General features: G+C 40.1%; 1 protein-coding gene across 6 annotated transcripts in view; it reads right to left on the bottom strand.

Moving 5' to 3' along the window:
* Positions 1-17,047, bottom strand: part of LOC140730534 (rho guanine nucleotide exchange factor TIAM2-like) — a 252,268-nt gene that overhangs the window by 103,347 nt on the left and 131,874 nt on the right. For 4 of the 6 annotated variants that reach the window (XM_073051118.1, XM_073051117.1, XM_073051119.1 and 1 more), the window contains 2 exons: positions 2,151-3,371; positions 1,461-1,896 (listed from right to left, as the gene is read on the bottom strand). In XM_073051118.1, coding sequence (XP_072907219.1) covers positions 1,461-1,896; positions 2,151-3,365 — 1,651 coding nt within the window. In that variant the 5' untranslated portion in view covers positions 3,366-3,371. Of the gene's footprint in view, positions 1-1,460; positions 1,897-2,150; positions 3,372-15,837; positions 15,930-17,047 lie in introns of all 6 variants that reach the window. The other 2 variants (XM_073051115.1, XM_073051116.1) reach the window with 1 other exon arrangement.

Raw genomic sequence — 17,047 nt, 5'->3', positions numbered from 1 at the left:
TCCTATCCCCTTTTCCCTCTCTCACCTTATCTTCCTCCCACCCATCGCCTCCCTCTAGTACTCCTCCCCACTTTTCTTTCTTCCATGGCCTTCTGCCTCTTTCACCAATCAATTTCCCAGCTCTTTACTTCATCCCCTCCCCCTTCAGGTTTCACCTATCACCCTGTGTTTCTCTCTCGCCCCCCACCTTTTAAATCTACTCCTCAGCAATTTTTCTCCAGTCCTATCGAAGGGTTTCGTCCCAAAATGGTGACTGTACTGTTTATGAGATGCTGCTGAAGACCTCAATCATTTTGTGTGTGTTGCTCGGATTTCCAGCATCTGCAGATTTTTGCTAGTTTGTGTTCAAATCCAAAATATGACATTATATTCCAAGAGGTATGCTATTTTATCAATAAAACAACAAAACAGATATCCCACTATTTGTCACTTCATCTGCTTAATGTGTACTTGATGTTGCACTCGAAGAAGCACACGATACTTCACAAATCAACCAACTGATTCCAGTGGCATGGAAACCACAATGACTGGAGCTGATGGACTTGTTGCAGCCTTCATCCGCCTTCACAGCCCTTGAGTTTGAAGTAACTTCGTCCACCTGTTCCACCATTCAGGTCTTCGTTGGATTGTTCTTTGTCAGGGACCTCACCCTTGACCTTACCACCATGGGTGACCCTACCAGGAGCATTGCTCCAGACGGCATCGCTCTTGGGATCTCAGGACCACACAAGCTTCCCCACCATGACAAGGTGACAATCCACAGAGAATCTTCTGGTAACTAGTATTTAAATATGACAATATCTCCGTTTAAATTCCTATAATCTTCAGATCTCCATGGCTGGCATCCTATCCAGTTTAGCAAGGATGCTTGCAGCAAGAGCCTTGACATTTGTTACTTTGCTGAAGCTTAGTGATCACAAAGGATTTATCGTTTAGCTTTCCACATCACCACCATCCAAGAAAAATATTATCATGTAATATTTCAAGTCTAGTGCTGGGCTTATAAACCTTTACTTACACAAACGCTAAAGCAATATACTTACTGCTGCCAATCAAATACACATATTTAAATTACATTAATTCTCTTAGGCTCACTTTTAACACTTAAGAAAAACTTGGACAGGTACATGGATGAGAGGGGTATGGAGGGATATGGTCCAGGTGCAGGTCAGTGGGACTAGGCAGAAAAATGGTTTGGCACAGCCAAGAAGGGCCAAAAGGCCTGTTTCTGTGCTGTAATGTTCTATGGTTCTAGTGTAATGTGATAGATTTAAGGTGCTCTTACCATTCAGCCATTTATATGACTACAGTCACAATTGATTAGATGTAAACTATAGTTCAGTTAAATTAATAATTATTCAACCATTTTCCATTCATGTGTAAATATGAAATTATGATTCAGAAATTAATGTTCAGAGAGTCCCAACTGCAATGTGCTAAATCTGGATTTTAATGGTTACCTTTAAGAGAAACCCAATACTGTCGCCACTTTCTGCGAGGTGCAAGTTCCAACTTCCTTTCCTTCTGATGTGTAACAAGAGGTTTGAAAGACAACCAACCAGCCTTTCGTACACATCCTTGTTCTTTTTCAAACAACAAATCCAGCTGCTCTAAAGAGCTGAAGGAGTCGCTGCTGGTTTCCTCACTTCCTGTGGAGGGGTCCCTGATATCCACAGATACATGACCCGTTTCCAGCTCGCGCATGAAGTTTTCATAAATGCTCTGTCTCAGGGCATCATTGCCCACTGCATTGGCAGAGTTACTTCTGGGAGGTAAAGTATAGCTGAAGCCTGGGGACCACAATGAGCACGAGATCTGTGAAGGAGAGCTGTTGTCTGCAGTCACTCCATCAATTCCACTGTCACAATACTCATTTACATCCTTGGATCTTGAGTCCTGAAAAATTGAAAAGATATTTGAAAATTATTTCTGAAGCTTATTTCAGAAAGTTAAACAAGTCTTATTCATCACAGTACAGGAGTCCATTTCAGACTTGTAATAGTTGTAGATATAAATTAATTTGAAGCATATTTGAAGTGATCTATTGTAAAAACTCTGACATCAAAACACTGCTCTTGCAATAACATGTACATTACTTGTTAATTTACAAATGCACCTTCAGGCTGTCATCAAATAGAACCGTTCCTCACCTGTAACTTCCTTTTCTTTCTTGTCAGGCTGCCAGTCCACGCACTTAAGCGCCGCATTCGACTTTTTAAGGCAGCTCGTGAGGATCCATCCTCAGAAAAGTGCCTAGGTTTTCGACACGGGAGTGTATAGGAGGAATACTGCACGGGACCTTGGTCTTCCTCATCAGATGGCACATTAATGCATTTGGAAAAGTCATTCTCAAACAATTTGCTGGTGTTTAAGCCTGCTGTGTTTCTGGTATGAGGTGAAAAATCATTTCCTGAGGGCATGCAATGTCCCACCCCTGTGTCACTGTACATTGCTTGAAGAGAATAGAGGGATGACTTTTGGAAGGGTTGCTCGTCATTTGGTAAAATGCTTTCTTGATTACGTGTCTCAGTAGTTCTCATAGTAGTGTACACGTTATCAAAATCATTGGTATATGCACGGTGACCCCACTGCAATTCAGACCAGGAATATTCAGAGCTTAATGAGCTACCCTTGCTCGATTTTAATCTCTCCTCATCAAGTGGAAGTCCCTGGTCCATTGCACATTCTTTACTGGTGTCAATCTGCACCTCATTTTGCTTGCCGGTACCCGATTCCATAGCAGAGGAGTACCTCAGCAGCTGAACTGGCCCTGGGGGATCGTGGCAGGTTGGGTTGTTGCTACTATTGCCAGCACCACTGTGAAACTCCACCCTTATGTTGCTGTCAAATCGTCCCAGTGTTTTGATGAGAACCTTTGGACTGTATTCTCCTTCTGGTTTCTTTGACTGGGTTATGTTTTCCAGAAACCCATGCCCATTTAAGACAGAGCCATTGCATTCCAGACTTTTGCTCAGACCATCTGTTTTGTCAAGAATGCAAGGAAAATTGTTCCCAGATAATAAAACAGATTCATTGCTACAGTCACGTTTCTGCACGTGACTGAGGTGACATCTGCTATGAGTGTTGCTATTGCTCATCATTAAAGAGTCACATTGCCGTGAAACCGGGAAACGCGGGTTATTTTTATGCTGGGAAAGGCAGTTCCTGCCCAGTGACCTTGCTTTATAACTTATGCTGTTGCCACCATGACCCCAACCAAAGGAAGATCGAGACTTTTCCTCCTTAACGTGGACACTCCGAATTTTGAGGGCACATGTCTTCTGCCTGCTGACAGGCATCGACTTCCCCTCAGTGTTGTTGCCTTTAGTTCCCTGCAGGTTATACTGGCTGTCCGAATTCCCCATCTTGCACTGAAAAAGGAAAAAAGGGGCAATTAGGGGCTCATCAGTAAAACAGCAATTACAATCAATGCGGATGGCTTTGTTTTCACTATTTCACACAATATAGTTTTAAACCATCTTCCATTAAATTCTAAATTCAGGGATAGCATTTCATTATTAATGGTTAAATCAAGTTTGTACAGTAAAAAAAATTTTCAATATCAATGAAACCAGCTTTGCATGAAAAACATGCATGGAGAAAATGATGTAAATGTTACCAGAGGTTTAATCATGCTTTATGGTATGCAAAGGAACATTCTTAGGAGAGTCTATTTACAGGACACACAATTACATATAATTTTATAGATTAGCTTTCTTCACATTTCGCAACTCCAGTTTCTGACTCAAAAGCCAGGTGTACATCACTGCCCCATAACTACTGAAAACCATATAAACACATCCATCTGGTATACATCTTGAGAACGGATGTTTTCCTATCCGCACTGTGATTTCCTGTTGTCACTATTCTTTTTGATTGAAAGGTTTTATGCCTTTTATAATAGAGCAAACGATTAAAATTAGATTGTGTAGATTTTTAAGCATATCCAGTGAACACCTTCACATGGCTGCCTGAAGAAATCAACCAAACACAGATTCCAATCTAAACAGACAACTGAACACACAATGTTGATGTTATGCTGGAGGTCTATAAGACATTCATGAGGCCGGATTTGGAGTTTGAAGTGCACAAATTACAGGAAAGATATCAATAAGCTTGAAAGATTACAGAGAAAATTTACAAGGACTTGAGGACCTGGGTTATAGGGAAAGTTTGAATAGGTTAGGACTTTATTCCCTGGATCACAGGGGAATGAGGGGAGATTTGATAGAGGTATGCAAAATGATGAGGGGTATTGACTGGGCAAATGCTTGCAGGTTGGGTGAGACTAGAACAATTGGTCATAGTTTCAGGGTGAAAGGTGAAATATTTAAGGGGAATCAAAAGGTGGTGCGAGTGTGGGGCAAGCTGCCAGCGGAAGTGGTAGATTAGAGTAACATTTTAACATTTAAGAGAAGTTTTGATGAGATTCAGACTCGGATTCACTTATCACCCATACATCAAAACATAACACGTTCCAACACCATCACAGCATGCCCACAATGTTCAGTAGAACAACACAGAACACAACGAAACAGACCATAGAGCAAGAAAATAACAACAAAACACGTCCTGTTCCTCTCTCCCACCCACTCGCACACACACACTGTCCTCCGACCTCAGCGGACTCGTGGATTGGCTGACATTGGCCTTTGACTTGCCCACTGGACTTGCAGACTCAGGGCTTTGGCCATCAGATCTCCACTTTCAGACACTTATCTTCGGTATCGACCCAGGACTCGGCGATGACAAAGAATGAGGACCCACGATGATTGCCCCCAATCTCCAGACTCACCGATGACCAGAACACTAAATGCTCGGCCTCCAACTCCAGACTTGCCAACTCATGTACCGAGGGAGTGACTGGCCCTTGAGGCTCGGGCCCGCACAGAACTCCAATCCCAGATCCTTCATCCCCGCAGGTCTGCCGGCCCAACATCTGACCACCAATGCCCTTCGGCACATCTCCATGTTGCTGTTCATCCAATGCAGAGCGGGGGCCTAGACTCTGGCCTGACCTCTAAACACTAATCTGATCTTTAGCTGTTCCTTATTCCTATCCCTTAACCCTAACCTGACCCCTATGTCCCCCAAACCATCCCAACAAACCTAAAAATAAAACCAAAGTTACCCGAGCCATGACTGCAGCTCAGCGCCACCTCGACTGGAACCTGTCCTGAGAGATGAAATGTGGGGCAGAGAGGGCTATGGTCCAGGTTAGATGGGACTAGACAGAAGACCAGGCCAGCATGGACTGGATGGGCCAAAAGCCTGTTTCTGTGCATAGTAGTCTATGCTTTTATCCCCAAATAGCATTGCATCAGATTACTCAAAATTCTATGACTCCAGTACAATCAGGTCTTTAGTTGCACTGACTCAGCTGATTTTTCAGATAATCAGATGTTATACTATTAATATTCCAACATATTTATTTCATGTTTTAAAAAGATATTGGACAATAACACCCCAGTAAATTTGGTAAGTTTCAAAGGACCTGGCCATTCAAAACAGACGAGTTCAGGTTATTGGCGAGTGGAAATTGCAAACTTCACCTTATAAACGACGTGCAAAGTTGGAAGGTTAATAAGCTGCTGTAAATTCCACCTGCATTGCAAGGGAGTGGCAGAATAGGTTATAGAGAAACTAGTATGGTGAAAACTTTCTTCTAATTTGTTCTGAATGGACAAATACCTCACTTTGAGGCTGTGACCCCTAGTTCAAGACATGCCAGCCAAGACAAACATCATCTATGCATCCATGATGTCAATTCCTTTATGAATTTTGTACATTTTTATTGCCCTAAATTCAACAGATACTGGGTCAGTCTGCCTAATGTCTCCTCAAGCAACAAAACTGTCATCTCAAGAACTAATCTGGTGAAATTCACTGCACTCCCTTTTGTCACCAGTGCATCTTTCTATGGGGAGGGTGAATTGAATAGAAGTGTATATAATGTTCTAAAAGTAGTCTCACTATGGCCTTGATGAATGAACCAGGATGTTTCTCATCCAATGCCCTTTAGAAGCCAACGTACCACTTGCCTTTCTAATCTCTTGCTGTAGCTGCATCATAACCTTCAATGATCTGTGTCCAAGGACAACCCAACTCCCTCTGAATACCAACACTATTCAATCCCACACCATTTTTAAAAAAGTTTCCCTTTCTAGCTTTTTTATTCCAACATGGATGACATCATATTTACCTGATGTCTGCAGTATTCCTAATTTCCACTCATTTTCATCTCCTGGCCGGGGTTAACTCTAGGAGTGGTCTGGTTGCTCACCTCACTGCTCTGCTCCAAATGTAAGCTGCTTCAAGACAAGTTGAGCTGGTCTGAAATTTTTTCTTTCACAAATATCCTTTTCTTTAAGATCCAAAACAAAAATTACTGCAACTATTTAGTATATCAATGTTGGCAGAATAAAGGAAAATAGTGATGTTTCGAGAATATCCCTTCATCAGAACTACACCTTACACACAATCTGGCCTACAGAAATTTCCACCTGCCTAATTTTCCACTCTCTGAAATTTGCACCTGCGATGCATCAAAAAGACACTGGCAGTTTTATTCAACTTGTTTTAAGACATGTCATTGTTCAGATTTGCATTGATAGTACACCAAATGGAATTTGCTGATCTCAAGTGCTGTGTAGACCAAGCTTTGCCTTTTGCCAGTGATGGAAAAGGGAATGTGGGATGCCACCCAGGCTTCCACAATTAATTAATTAAGTTTACTGTTTCCATTGAAACTAACTGAAGAGGACACAAGATAAAATGTGGGGTCATGTATCTTTCCCCCTTTTAGCGCTCTACAGCAGAAAAACAGGAATCAGATGAAAGCAAGACAACCAACCATGCAAAATGAAAAATTGTAAAACTAAGGAAAGTTCATTAACCCAATAAAATTAAACCTGTTCTTCTGTGCATAGATCTTGCCTGTCGTGCCAAATATTTCCTCTGTTTTTCTATTAGCATAATGGATGGGCATAATAACTTCAGCATCGATAACTAAACCCAATTCATTTGACCCAGAATTCTACACAGAAGTACAGTTTCTGTGTATAGTTTCCGCCAGTACCCTCTCAGGAATTTCAATTTCCTCTTGTTCCAAAAACAATGGAATTATTTATAACACTGGTTCTCTTTCAGGTTTCATACTATTTGCATCTGTATTTCTATCATTTTCCTATTAATAGAACTCAGCAATAACATTTTCGAACAAGTATGGTCTGTTGCAAAGTTACTCTGATGCAACATATAGCTTGTCGATGATACTCAAATACAACTATATTAACCTTTTCACTCTCCATTATCTCCCATCCATTCTGCCACACAGAATATCAGCACACAGCATTCCAATACTTCGGCTGTGATTACTTGTGCCCAAGGCATTCGAACCAGCTCCTGCTACATGGGAACACATGTGCATTCAACAATTATTAGACAAGAAATTTACTAGAAACAATGGTCATATTTTCTGTTCCTGATAAAGGGTAAAGTAAAAACGTCTCTTCCAGTGAAAGCAGTGAATACAGGGAAAATAACCCGGTTTGAATTAGCATCCTTTCCAGACCACACAACTTTGCTGACCAGCTGTAAAACATGCAGTTCTCCAGCCCTCCTCTCAGTATTTGTTTGTAATTAATTTTGAGATTGAAAGATTACCTTTTAGATTGGAAATGAGCATGCAAATATTTATGCTTTAATATAATCTTGCAATGCAATGCATATAGAAATTCCAAGTGACAGCAGATGGAGCAATCAAGAACAATCTGCTGAAGCAAGTCAGCAGGTCAAGCAGAGTCTGTATACTTAAACGCCAAAACTGCTCTGTTCTGGGTTGAAACCCTACATCACGGTTGCTGCTGGGGCCTGACCTTAATCATCAACTATTCCTTTGTCCCCACAGATGCTCTATCTGCTGATTTTCTTTGCATATTATTTGTTGCTACATATAGAGCTGTTGATCAAACATTGATGAAGAAGAACAACGTTCATACTAATACAATTATTTCACCTGCTTTTTAAGATTTGGGAATAAAACAATTCCTCAATCCTGATACTCTAGGATTGATTATTTTGGATTTGGGCATGATTTTCTGGAATTTATTGATTTCAAAGCTGAACATATCCCTGAGATCCAAAGAGACCCAGCTCCAACATTCAAACCCATTCCATTAATGATTCAAGGCACCATTGAGGATTTTTTAAAAGTCACAACCAGCCTGTTTGTAATTTGATTTGTCGGTTAAAGAAACAAAATAACCCAAATAGCAGAGTTGTGAATCACTATAATTTACTGAAAATGAAAGCAATGCTTCAATGGTCAAAGGTGACCTCATGCTTAATCATCGATTGTAATCTGCTCTATTCAACGAAGGTTTACTCCAAATAAATTTTTTGAATACGTGTCAGTTTAAATCAAATGTTGTCTGCAAGAAATTTATATTTTCCTTACACAATTAAAACACAAGGCTGTGGCAGGTCTATAGCTAATAGTAGCCACCAAGGCAAGTGGGATTACAATATGTTACAAAAGTCTGCTCTGTAGTCCTCTAGCTCACTGGTTCTTAACTTGTTTCTGCTTCTGGCCCACTTGTGACTTTCATTTACCTCTGTGGCCCCCCCACCCTCCATTAGTTGCTAATTTTTTTTTGTTCAACTGTAATAATTACAGGGTATTCTAATATTCAGTCATTATTTAAGTTTAACAGGCTATAGGTATTATATATTAAGTATAATGTTACTGGTGTATATGGAAAATAAAACAATTTCAAAGCTCTGAATAGAACAATATATATCATATTCTTCCAAACAGCAATGAAAAAGTGTTTAATATTGTTACTTTGGGTATTCAGTGAGATCTTTGGGACTAGTGCAAACCAGTGAGTTTTTGAATATCTGGTTGCAACTTGATTAAAGATAATCGAAGATCACCTCTTTTCACAGCCTCAAGATGGTTACAAGCTTATGATAGCAGATGAAGAGCTTGACAAGAACCACATTCAACTAGATAAGAGGTGGAAATTCTAATTTTAAAAAAACAACTTTGATTTCTCTCAGAGTTGTTGAATAAGGATCTAGTGCTTAGAGTGAGACCTTCATCTTTGTTAAAATTCTTTTTCTCTAGTTTTATTTCAATGGCTTCCTTCACCAAGCCATCCCAGAAGCCAACTGCACGGCACAGTAAGAACTGGAATTTGATTGTAAACAAGGTGGGACAGCCAAAACCTGATTGGATTAATACTAACCAATCAGGAGGGACGGGTGACAGGGGTATATATACCACTAGACTACACCTGCCCAGGTAACATCCCTAACAAAGATGGGAGAGTTTCTCAACCAAACATCCATTAAAATATAAACCTGTATCCTGCTGGAAGCCAGAGAAGAACTTATTTGTCATTTTAAATAACACTAGTCATCCAGACATTTTGCTGACTGTGTTTGAATTTTGCTTGAGCTGTTATATCACGCTGCAGCTCAATAAGACATTCTTGTGATGTGGTGTCAACATTATTCACATTCACCCCAACTGAATCCACCAGTTAATCTGGAAAATGCATCCCCAGCAGGTGTCTGAACTGAAATTCCATATCAGTGTGCACTTGTTTCAAATGATCAAGATATTCAATCAGATCATCATCTTCCAATTCTGTTTTGAGTGGCCAGTGAAGGAGATGGCATGAAATCGTGACGTCCAATACCACCGCTGAAAGGTCCAAGTTTTCCAAGGAGCCCAGTGGACTGTCCTCTGGGGTGTGAACAGTGATTCATGTGTGGTCAAGTAGGAGCAGAGGTAACGATTGACATACTGCACCACACCCACACACACACAGGCTAAGTGGTACAGCTGCCTGATTGGCATCATCTAGCATAATCCCCTATTTATTTCATTCAGAATTGTAAGTAATTTACATATATTAATTATTTTTTATTTATGTATTTTAGCAATGTCACATTTACATAGTGAACTTATCATGCCCATTCAGAAGCTCCTGTGGCTTCCAGTTTCTTGTATCCTACGGAATCCAGCATGGCCCCCTGGGGAAGGGCACATGGCCCATCATGCTAACTGGTAAACTTCCTGCACCCTCCCCCAACCTAAACTGAGATTGTTAACCTTTTAACTCAAACAAAAGGTCAGTGTAGCGTACAACTGGCAGACTTCCCTAAAATCTTTGGATGTGTCTGTAAATTGATAGACATGGGTAGCAGAAAGCTGCATTGCATCTGGTGAGTATTCAATGTTTCATATGGGCTTCCTGGGAGGGAAGAAGAGTTTCTACACATACTATTGCTTTAATTAATTCGTACAAATTAAACTGCACAGTTCAGATGTGTGTCATGTCGAAAGAACAGCTTTATACCACTTCTAAATTCAATGTTATATGAGTCACATGGCTGTTTACCACATTAATTTTCCACTGCTATGTTTAGTCTCAACACAACCTAATCACTGGGGCCTTGCAGTGCACTTGATATATTTAATAGGCACATTAAAACTTACACCATGTATGTCTGATTCAAATCTAATACTTGCTATTCCACAATCCTAAGGAAGAGTGGAGCAATCATCAGTTCTTTCTGACGAAGAGAATAAAAATACATATTTCCAACAAGCTTCTCCAACATAATGCAGCTGATATTTATCTATAGTTTAAAAGATTTCTATATCAAGAACAAACTTTTCAACTTCTTGTATTTTAATTAATATTACTAACATCCAGTTGGTTCATGCTTGAGTTGCTTAGAAACACTGAACAGTTCAGGCAAAAACTTAATGATGCTGATATTTCTTTGTAGTTCAGCAACAGGAATTTTGCTTTGCTTTGGATCCCAAGATCCTATCACAGGTCAACAAATTTTGCATTCCCAGAAGTGGGTCGAGTCTCCGCCATTTCAAATTAAACAAGGCAAATGCATTAGAATGACTGTTGCATCCATGGAAATGAGACGCTAGGACTTAAGAACTGTTTAATCAGCCGTTATCTCCAACGTTAGATAATTTTTATATCGATTAATTAAAATGGACTGTCCTTTCTTTAAAACAGCCTCAATACCACAAAAAGTGAGAAAAAAAGATGCTTTAAAGTGTGATATGTAAAAGCAGAGCCTGATTATATGTGAGCTGTAAAAGCAAATCCACACCTCCAACTGACCAAATAAGATAGAAGAGTGATTTTGAATTTAGTATGTCACCCATTTCAGAATTAATTTCACATCAGGGACATAATGGCATAGCCTTGCCATGATGTAGATTTTTATCTCATACATTCAGCTCAAGTATTATACTTTAGAGAGACAATGTAATCAATGTCTTCCTGCTGAGTTATTTTCAGATTTGAAATACTAATTCCCATGTAGTGTACAAATCCCACTATTCAACAGTCCATGTGGTCACACTTCTTGTACTACGAGTTTTAATAATTTAATTAAATTTTCTCCTAAATCATCGTTCTGGTTCCTCTCATCTAACAGTTGACCAACTCCATCAAGTTCTGGCATTGTTACCTATTTTAAACAGTGTAATATCTCAGGAAAATATCGATATAACCAACACCACAAGCAAATACCAGAGCCAATGCCCCATGAGTCATTAGCATTTTCCCAAAATGGGTTGAAACATAGATCATATTTTCCTTTTGTTATTTATACCCAACTCATCCCCAGATTCTTGATATAGAGAAGACATCATCCACCATAACTTGCCAGCTTTGATTCTTCTTTCTTGTGAACTGAAGATGACCATATACGGCAGATGTTTAACACTGGGGCACACAGAACAGCCAGGGATGTCAAGATGTGTAGATGCCACTAGTTGGTTCATACATGGATGACTAATAACCACATTGTAAGAATTCACAGCACTCTCAAGATGAGGCAGACAGTTATGTGGAGTGATATTCAGAATGTTTTGCAATCCATTAAGAAACTGATTGAGATGGGGGTAAGGGTTAGGAGGTAGAAGGATGAGGACTGACAAGGAAAATGACTGTCTCAACAGAACAAGCAAGCAGCATATGAGACTGAATGATAAAGATGTAATAAAGTCACTTATTTGTATAATTAATGCTGATCGATTGCCAAGTAACACAATAAACCTCCACAAGGATTGTAATATTCAACATACATGCAAATGAATGGGCATGAATTATTTTTAAACCTAATTACAGCTCTGGAAGAATGAATCAATTCTCAGCTATTGATGCACTTTACTGTAGTCAGTCTCCTGATGATGTACATTCATCCACCTAGAAGGATTACCAAGTTCTATTTCCATATGTTACTTCATACTTCAGATTTTCAATGCCAGTTTTGAAGCTATGACTATTCAACATCCATTAGTGATATAAACTCTATCACCTTCTTAAATGAATGTCCTGGAATTAGTCCAACAACTGCCCCCTCCCAAACATCTTCCGGTCACGCACAGCATTCTGAAACGCACAGAACAGTACAGCACAGGAACAGGACCTTCTGCCTATGCTGTTTTGCAAAACTAATTGAACTACTGATTTATGTTGAACTAAACTAATCCTTTGCGCTTACACAACATCCATATCCCTCCATGCTCTGCACATCCATGTCTTTCTTATGAACCTTTTGAACACTTCTATCATATTTGCCTGCACCACCACCCATCAGCACATTCCAGGCATCCACCACAGTGTAAAAATCCTACCCCACATATCTCCTTTCAACTTAAACCCTCTCATCTTAAATAAATGGCCTCTAATATTAGATATTTCAATAATGGGCAAAAAAGACACTGGCAATTTACTCTTTCTATGCCTCACAATCTTATAAATTCTGGCACGAGAACATACGACTTCAGGATTGAAGGACGTCCTGTCAGAAGTGAGATGTGGAGAAATTACTTTAGTCAGAGGGTGGTAAATCTGTGGAATTTGCTGCCACATGCAGCTGTAGAGGCCAAGTCATTGGGTGTATTTAAGGCACAGATAGATAGGTTCTTCATTAGCCACGGCATCAAAGGGTATGGGGTGAAAGCAAGGGGAGTGGGGATGACTGGAAGAATTGGATCACCGCATGATCGAAGGCAGAGCAGATTCGATGGGCCGAATGACCTACTTCTGCTCCTCTAACTTATGGTCTTATGGCCTAAATCTCAACCAGATCTCCCTTCATGCTCCACTGCTCCAGAGATAGCAACCCCAGATTATCCAAACTCTCCTTACAGCCCATTCCCTCTAATCTAGGGAGCATTCTGATAAACATCTTATGCACAGCTCGAAAGCCTCCACATCCTTTCTATAATGGAGCAACCAGAATTAGATATAACACTCCAAACGTGGCCTGATGAGCATTTCACAAAGCTGCAACATAACTTCCGGGCTCTTGATCTCAATGTCCCAATCAAGCAAACCCGCCCAATGCCTTCTTTACCATCATATCAACCACCACAGTCACCTTCAGGAAGCTATGCACTTGGGCACCAAGATCCCTCTGTACATAAACACTTACGGGCCTGGCTATTAATAGTGTACTGCTCCTTCACAACAGATCTCCCTAACTGCAAGGCATCACTTTTTTTATATATATATATATCAAGACATCCTTTGGTTTATTGTGCTTTCTGCAGTTGCACCCATCACTTAATTGCTCTAATTGTATTCTAATGTGCTTTTTCTGCTCAAGTATTTATCTAACCTTTTCTTTACTTCTGTGAGAGGCTTGGATTCAACATTCACTTGTCATGATATAATCTATCCTCTCATAGCCACTTCCATTATGTTCTGCACACTAATCAAAATTCAGGCTTTTTAAAAATCCAATTCAGCGTAAATCCTTCCCCACTTTCTCCAAAACACTCGTCAAAGTTTTGAATACTTCTTTTGAATTCCTCCATTTTATCCAAATGTCAACCCAATTTTGTAAACTCGGTGTTGTTGGCCAACAGTGTGATCTATAATAGCTGAATCTTCTTCACACAATTCAATTCATATTCAATTCAAACTTACATTTATTATCAAAGAATGTATAACCTTGAGATTTTTTTGCTTATAGGTAGCCACAAAACAAGAAACCTGAAAGAACCCAATTAAAGAAGAAAAATAAAATACCAGCCCCCGATGTGCAAGAGAAAGGAGGAAAAAGCACAAGTCGTGTAAACAATAGCAGCGAACAACATCCCAAACTAAACTGATACCCATTTCATAACATTCTGTGCTAACTGTCCTTTGCATAAACAACTCTTTCTCTTGACCTGAATGCAGTGAAAAATCATATTTAAGAACATTACTCACTGAAACACCAAGTCAGCCAATGAATTGGAGGTGGGACTACACAACATTTCATGGCAAAGTAAACATGTACAGAAAATAAAGAACTACTTAAAGTGCAGAAAAATCCTGTCCCAATATATTTTAAAGGTTAGTTAACTATGAATTGTATATATAATCAGTATCGATCATTTAGAACAATTTGGTCACCAATTCAGTCATCACTCTTTGAAGCTTGAAACTAAATGACGTTGCCAAGGCAACATCCAAACTACAGTTTACAGGTCAGGCAACTCATAGTTCCATTTTTTGTTTACATGGCAGGATATCTTTTGGTTCATTGTGGTTGCAAGGTTTGATGTCACTGCACATGCCAAGTAATCTCAGAGCACAGTACACCACGTGTATGGAAATGGGAGCAATAGTTTCAGCCTTGGACCTTTGCTCAAACCACAAATGGTCCATGCCCGAAAGTATTAAAAAAAACCCTTACTGATTGTTTTTTTTGGATAGTTTACAGCATCATGGGCAGACATTCTTGTGAGAAGTCAAATGAAAATTTACAGCTCAATCTTTTTTAGGAAAAAAAACCACATACAAAATGCTGGAGGAACTCAGCAGGTCAGGCAGCATTTATGGAGAGAAGTAAATGGTCGAAGTTTGGGGGGGGGGAAGAAGGTGGGGGGAGGAGCAGGACAAGCTGGCAATTGATAGGAGAAACTAAGTGAGGCAGGAAAGAAAATATGCAGAGAAAAGGGAAGATTGGGGGAATGAATTTGAGAGAGGACCATGGAGGGTGAAGGAATGGCAACAATGATGGGGCAACTCAGTTCAGGGGAGAAATCACAAATTAGCCATCTTGCACAGCCAAAAAATACACTCATTTGGGAGACAGCAGTCAAATTTGGAGAGAAAAATGAGGTGAGAGTTTGGCCAGGTGGTGGGGCAAGGATTTAGTTTTGAGGAGCAGCAGTGATAAGTTTCCAAATATTACTAGTATAACAAATTGACATCTAGCTCAACTCAAGAGAATAGATTTACATGCAGGCTAATGGGAATGTTCTGAGAGTCAGCATAGACTGGGCTGTGTGGCCTCTGTGTTCTAAGTAATAGAACTTGAGGAACAACTGGCATCTTTTAAACCAGCTAGGGGTAATGCACATAAATGTTTGTGTCCAAGGCAGAGAGAGAGCACCTGGCCTCTTTCTTGATATACAATGTCCTGAAAAAAATTCTGAACTGTGTACAAGTGTAATCCCTCACTCCCCAGAATGATCTTTTTGCGTGACCTTGTAGACCATTCAACCTAACTAATCAATCAAGACAGCAATCTTGGGATAGACTACAGAATATTGGAAACATCCAGCCTGAGGACTAGAATGTTTCACTGATGGTTCAGGATACAAGAGAATGCCATAACGTTTTCCCAAATCTCTCTCTCTCTCTCACACACACAAACACACACACACACACACACACACACACACACACACACAAAGCATTTGCTCAACTGTCGGTTCGATATATAATATTGTTGCTAGCCATGCAACACTTTCTCACTAATTACTGTAAGTGGACAATTTCATCTTACCTTGTACCTTCGAAGGTGAAGGTGTCCCTTTCTCTTAGGAACACATCTGCTATGAGCATCAAAGTGTATGCAGCTGCAATTCATCATTTCTCCTGTAAACACAATGTGAGGCCAAAATCTAAAATGATTCTTTCTAGTTGATGAAGGACAGCTCTACTGAATGTTAACGAGAAAAGCTTCCACTGGGGTTCTGACTAATACCGCGAAAGTACCTCCCACTCAGCTTGTGCAGAGAAAGTCCGTGAATCCCAGCAATACGATTGCATCAAAAAATTGTGACACTGCAGACCAATGGGTCAGAGACAGTTTGATACGTCCAAAGAAATATACAGCCGCGGTTAGCCTGCAACTGACAGGCAATCAGGTGGAAAGTGAGTGAAGTTCAGTCAAAGTAGACTAAAGACTGACAATGAATTCAGGAAACTTTCAATCGCAGTCATGTATGACAGTACAGAAGTTTATCTTGTTTAGATACCTTGAAATGCTGCCCAAATATTAAGTGGCACAGTGAACACATTCAAATTATAGCACTTTAGAAATTGGTTAGGTAAGAGCAGAATCTCCCTCCCTTTCTCTACCACCTTTCATATTTGTGATCTAGAAGAGACTACAATTCTCATATAATCTGCCTGACTGGCTTCAAATAAGAAATTTGCAATAGCAAAGGGCATTTCCAGTTGGGTGTAATTTAAACAACATACAAATTGAAACCCACATTGGGATATTTCCTTAGGGAGCAATCCCAGCTTTGCATGTGTACTCAGCACACAGTCTCTGCAGGAACTGTCAAGCTGAATTATATATTAAAAATATGGAGGATACAGAATTCTCTACGATGGCACATTACTCAAAACCAAATATATGACCTGAAGTCTCTCACATAGAATGATAAGAATTCGTCAGACTTACTGATCTGTTCGTGGGCTGTGTACTACTTTTAAGAATGTAGTACACACTTGACACGATTCAAATTGACACAGCTGAACAAAGAACAAAATAATTGCATCTGGTGCAGCCTCCTCTACATCGGCGAGACCCGACGCAGATTGGGGGACTGCTTCGTCAAGCACCTTCGCTCCTTCCGTCACAATAGACAGGACCTCCCGGTTGCCACCCACTTCAACTCTGCCTCTCATTCCCATCTAGATATGTCCATACATGGCCTCCTCTACTGCCATGACGAGGCCAAACTCAGGTTGGAGGAGCAACA

This window comes from Hemitrygon akajei, chromosome 7, assembly GCF_048418815.1.
Source record: "Hemitrygon akajei chromosome 7, sHemAka1.3, whole genome shotgun sequence".
In the NCBI taxonomy this organism is placed as follows: Eukaryota; Metazoa; Chordata; class Chondrichthyes; order Myliobatiformes; family Dasyatidae; genus Hemitrygon; species Hemitrygon akajei.
The sequence above is the reverse complement of the archived record's forward strand: the minus strand, read 5'-3'. Positions and strand labels throughout refer to the sequence as shown.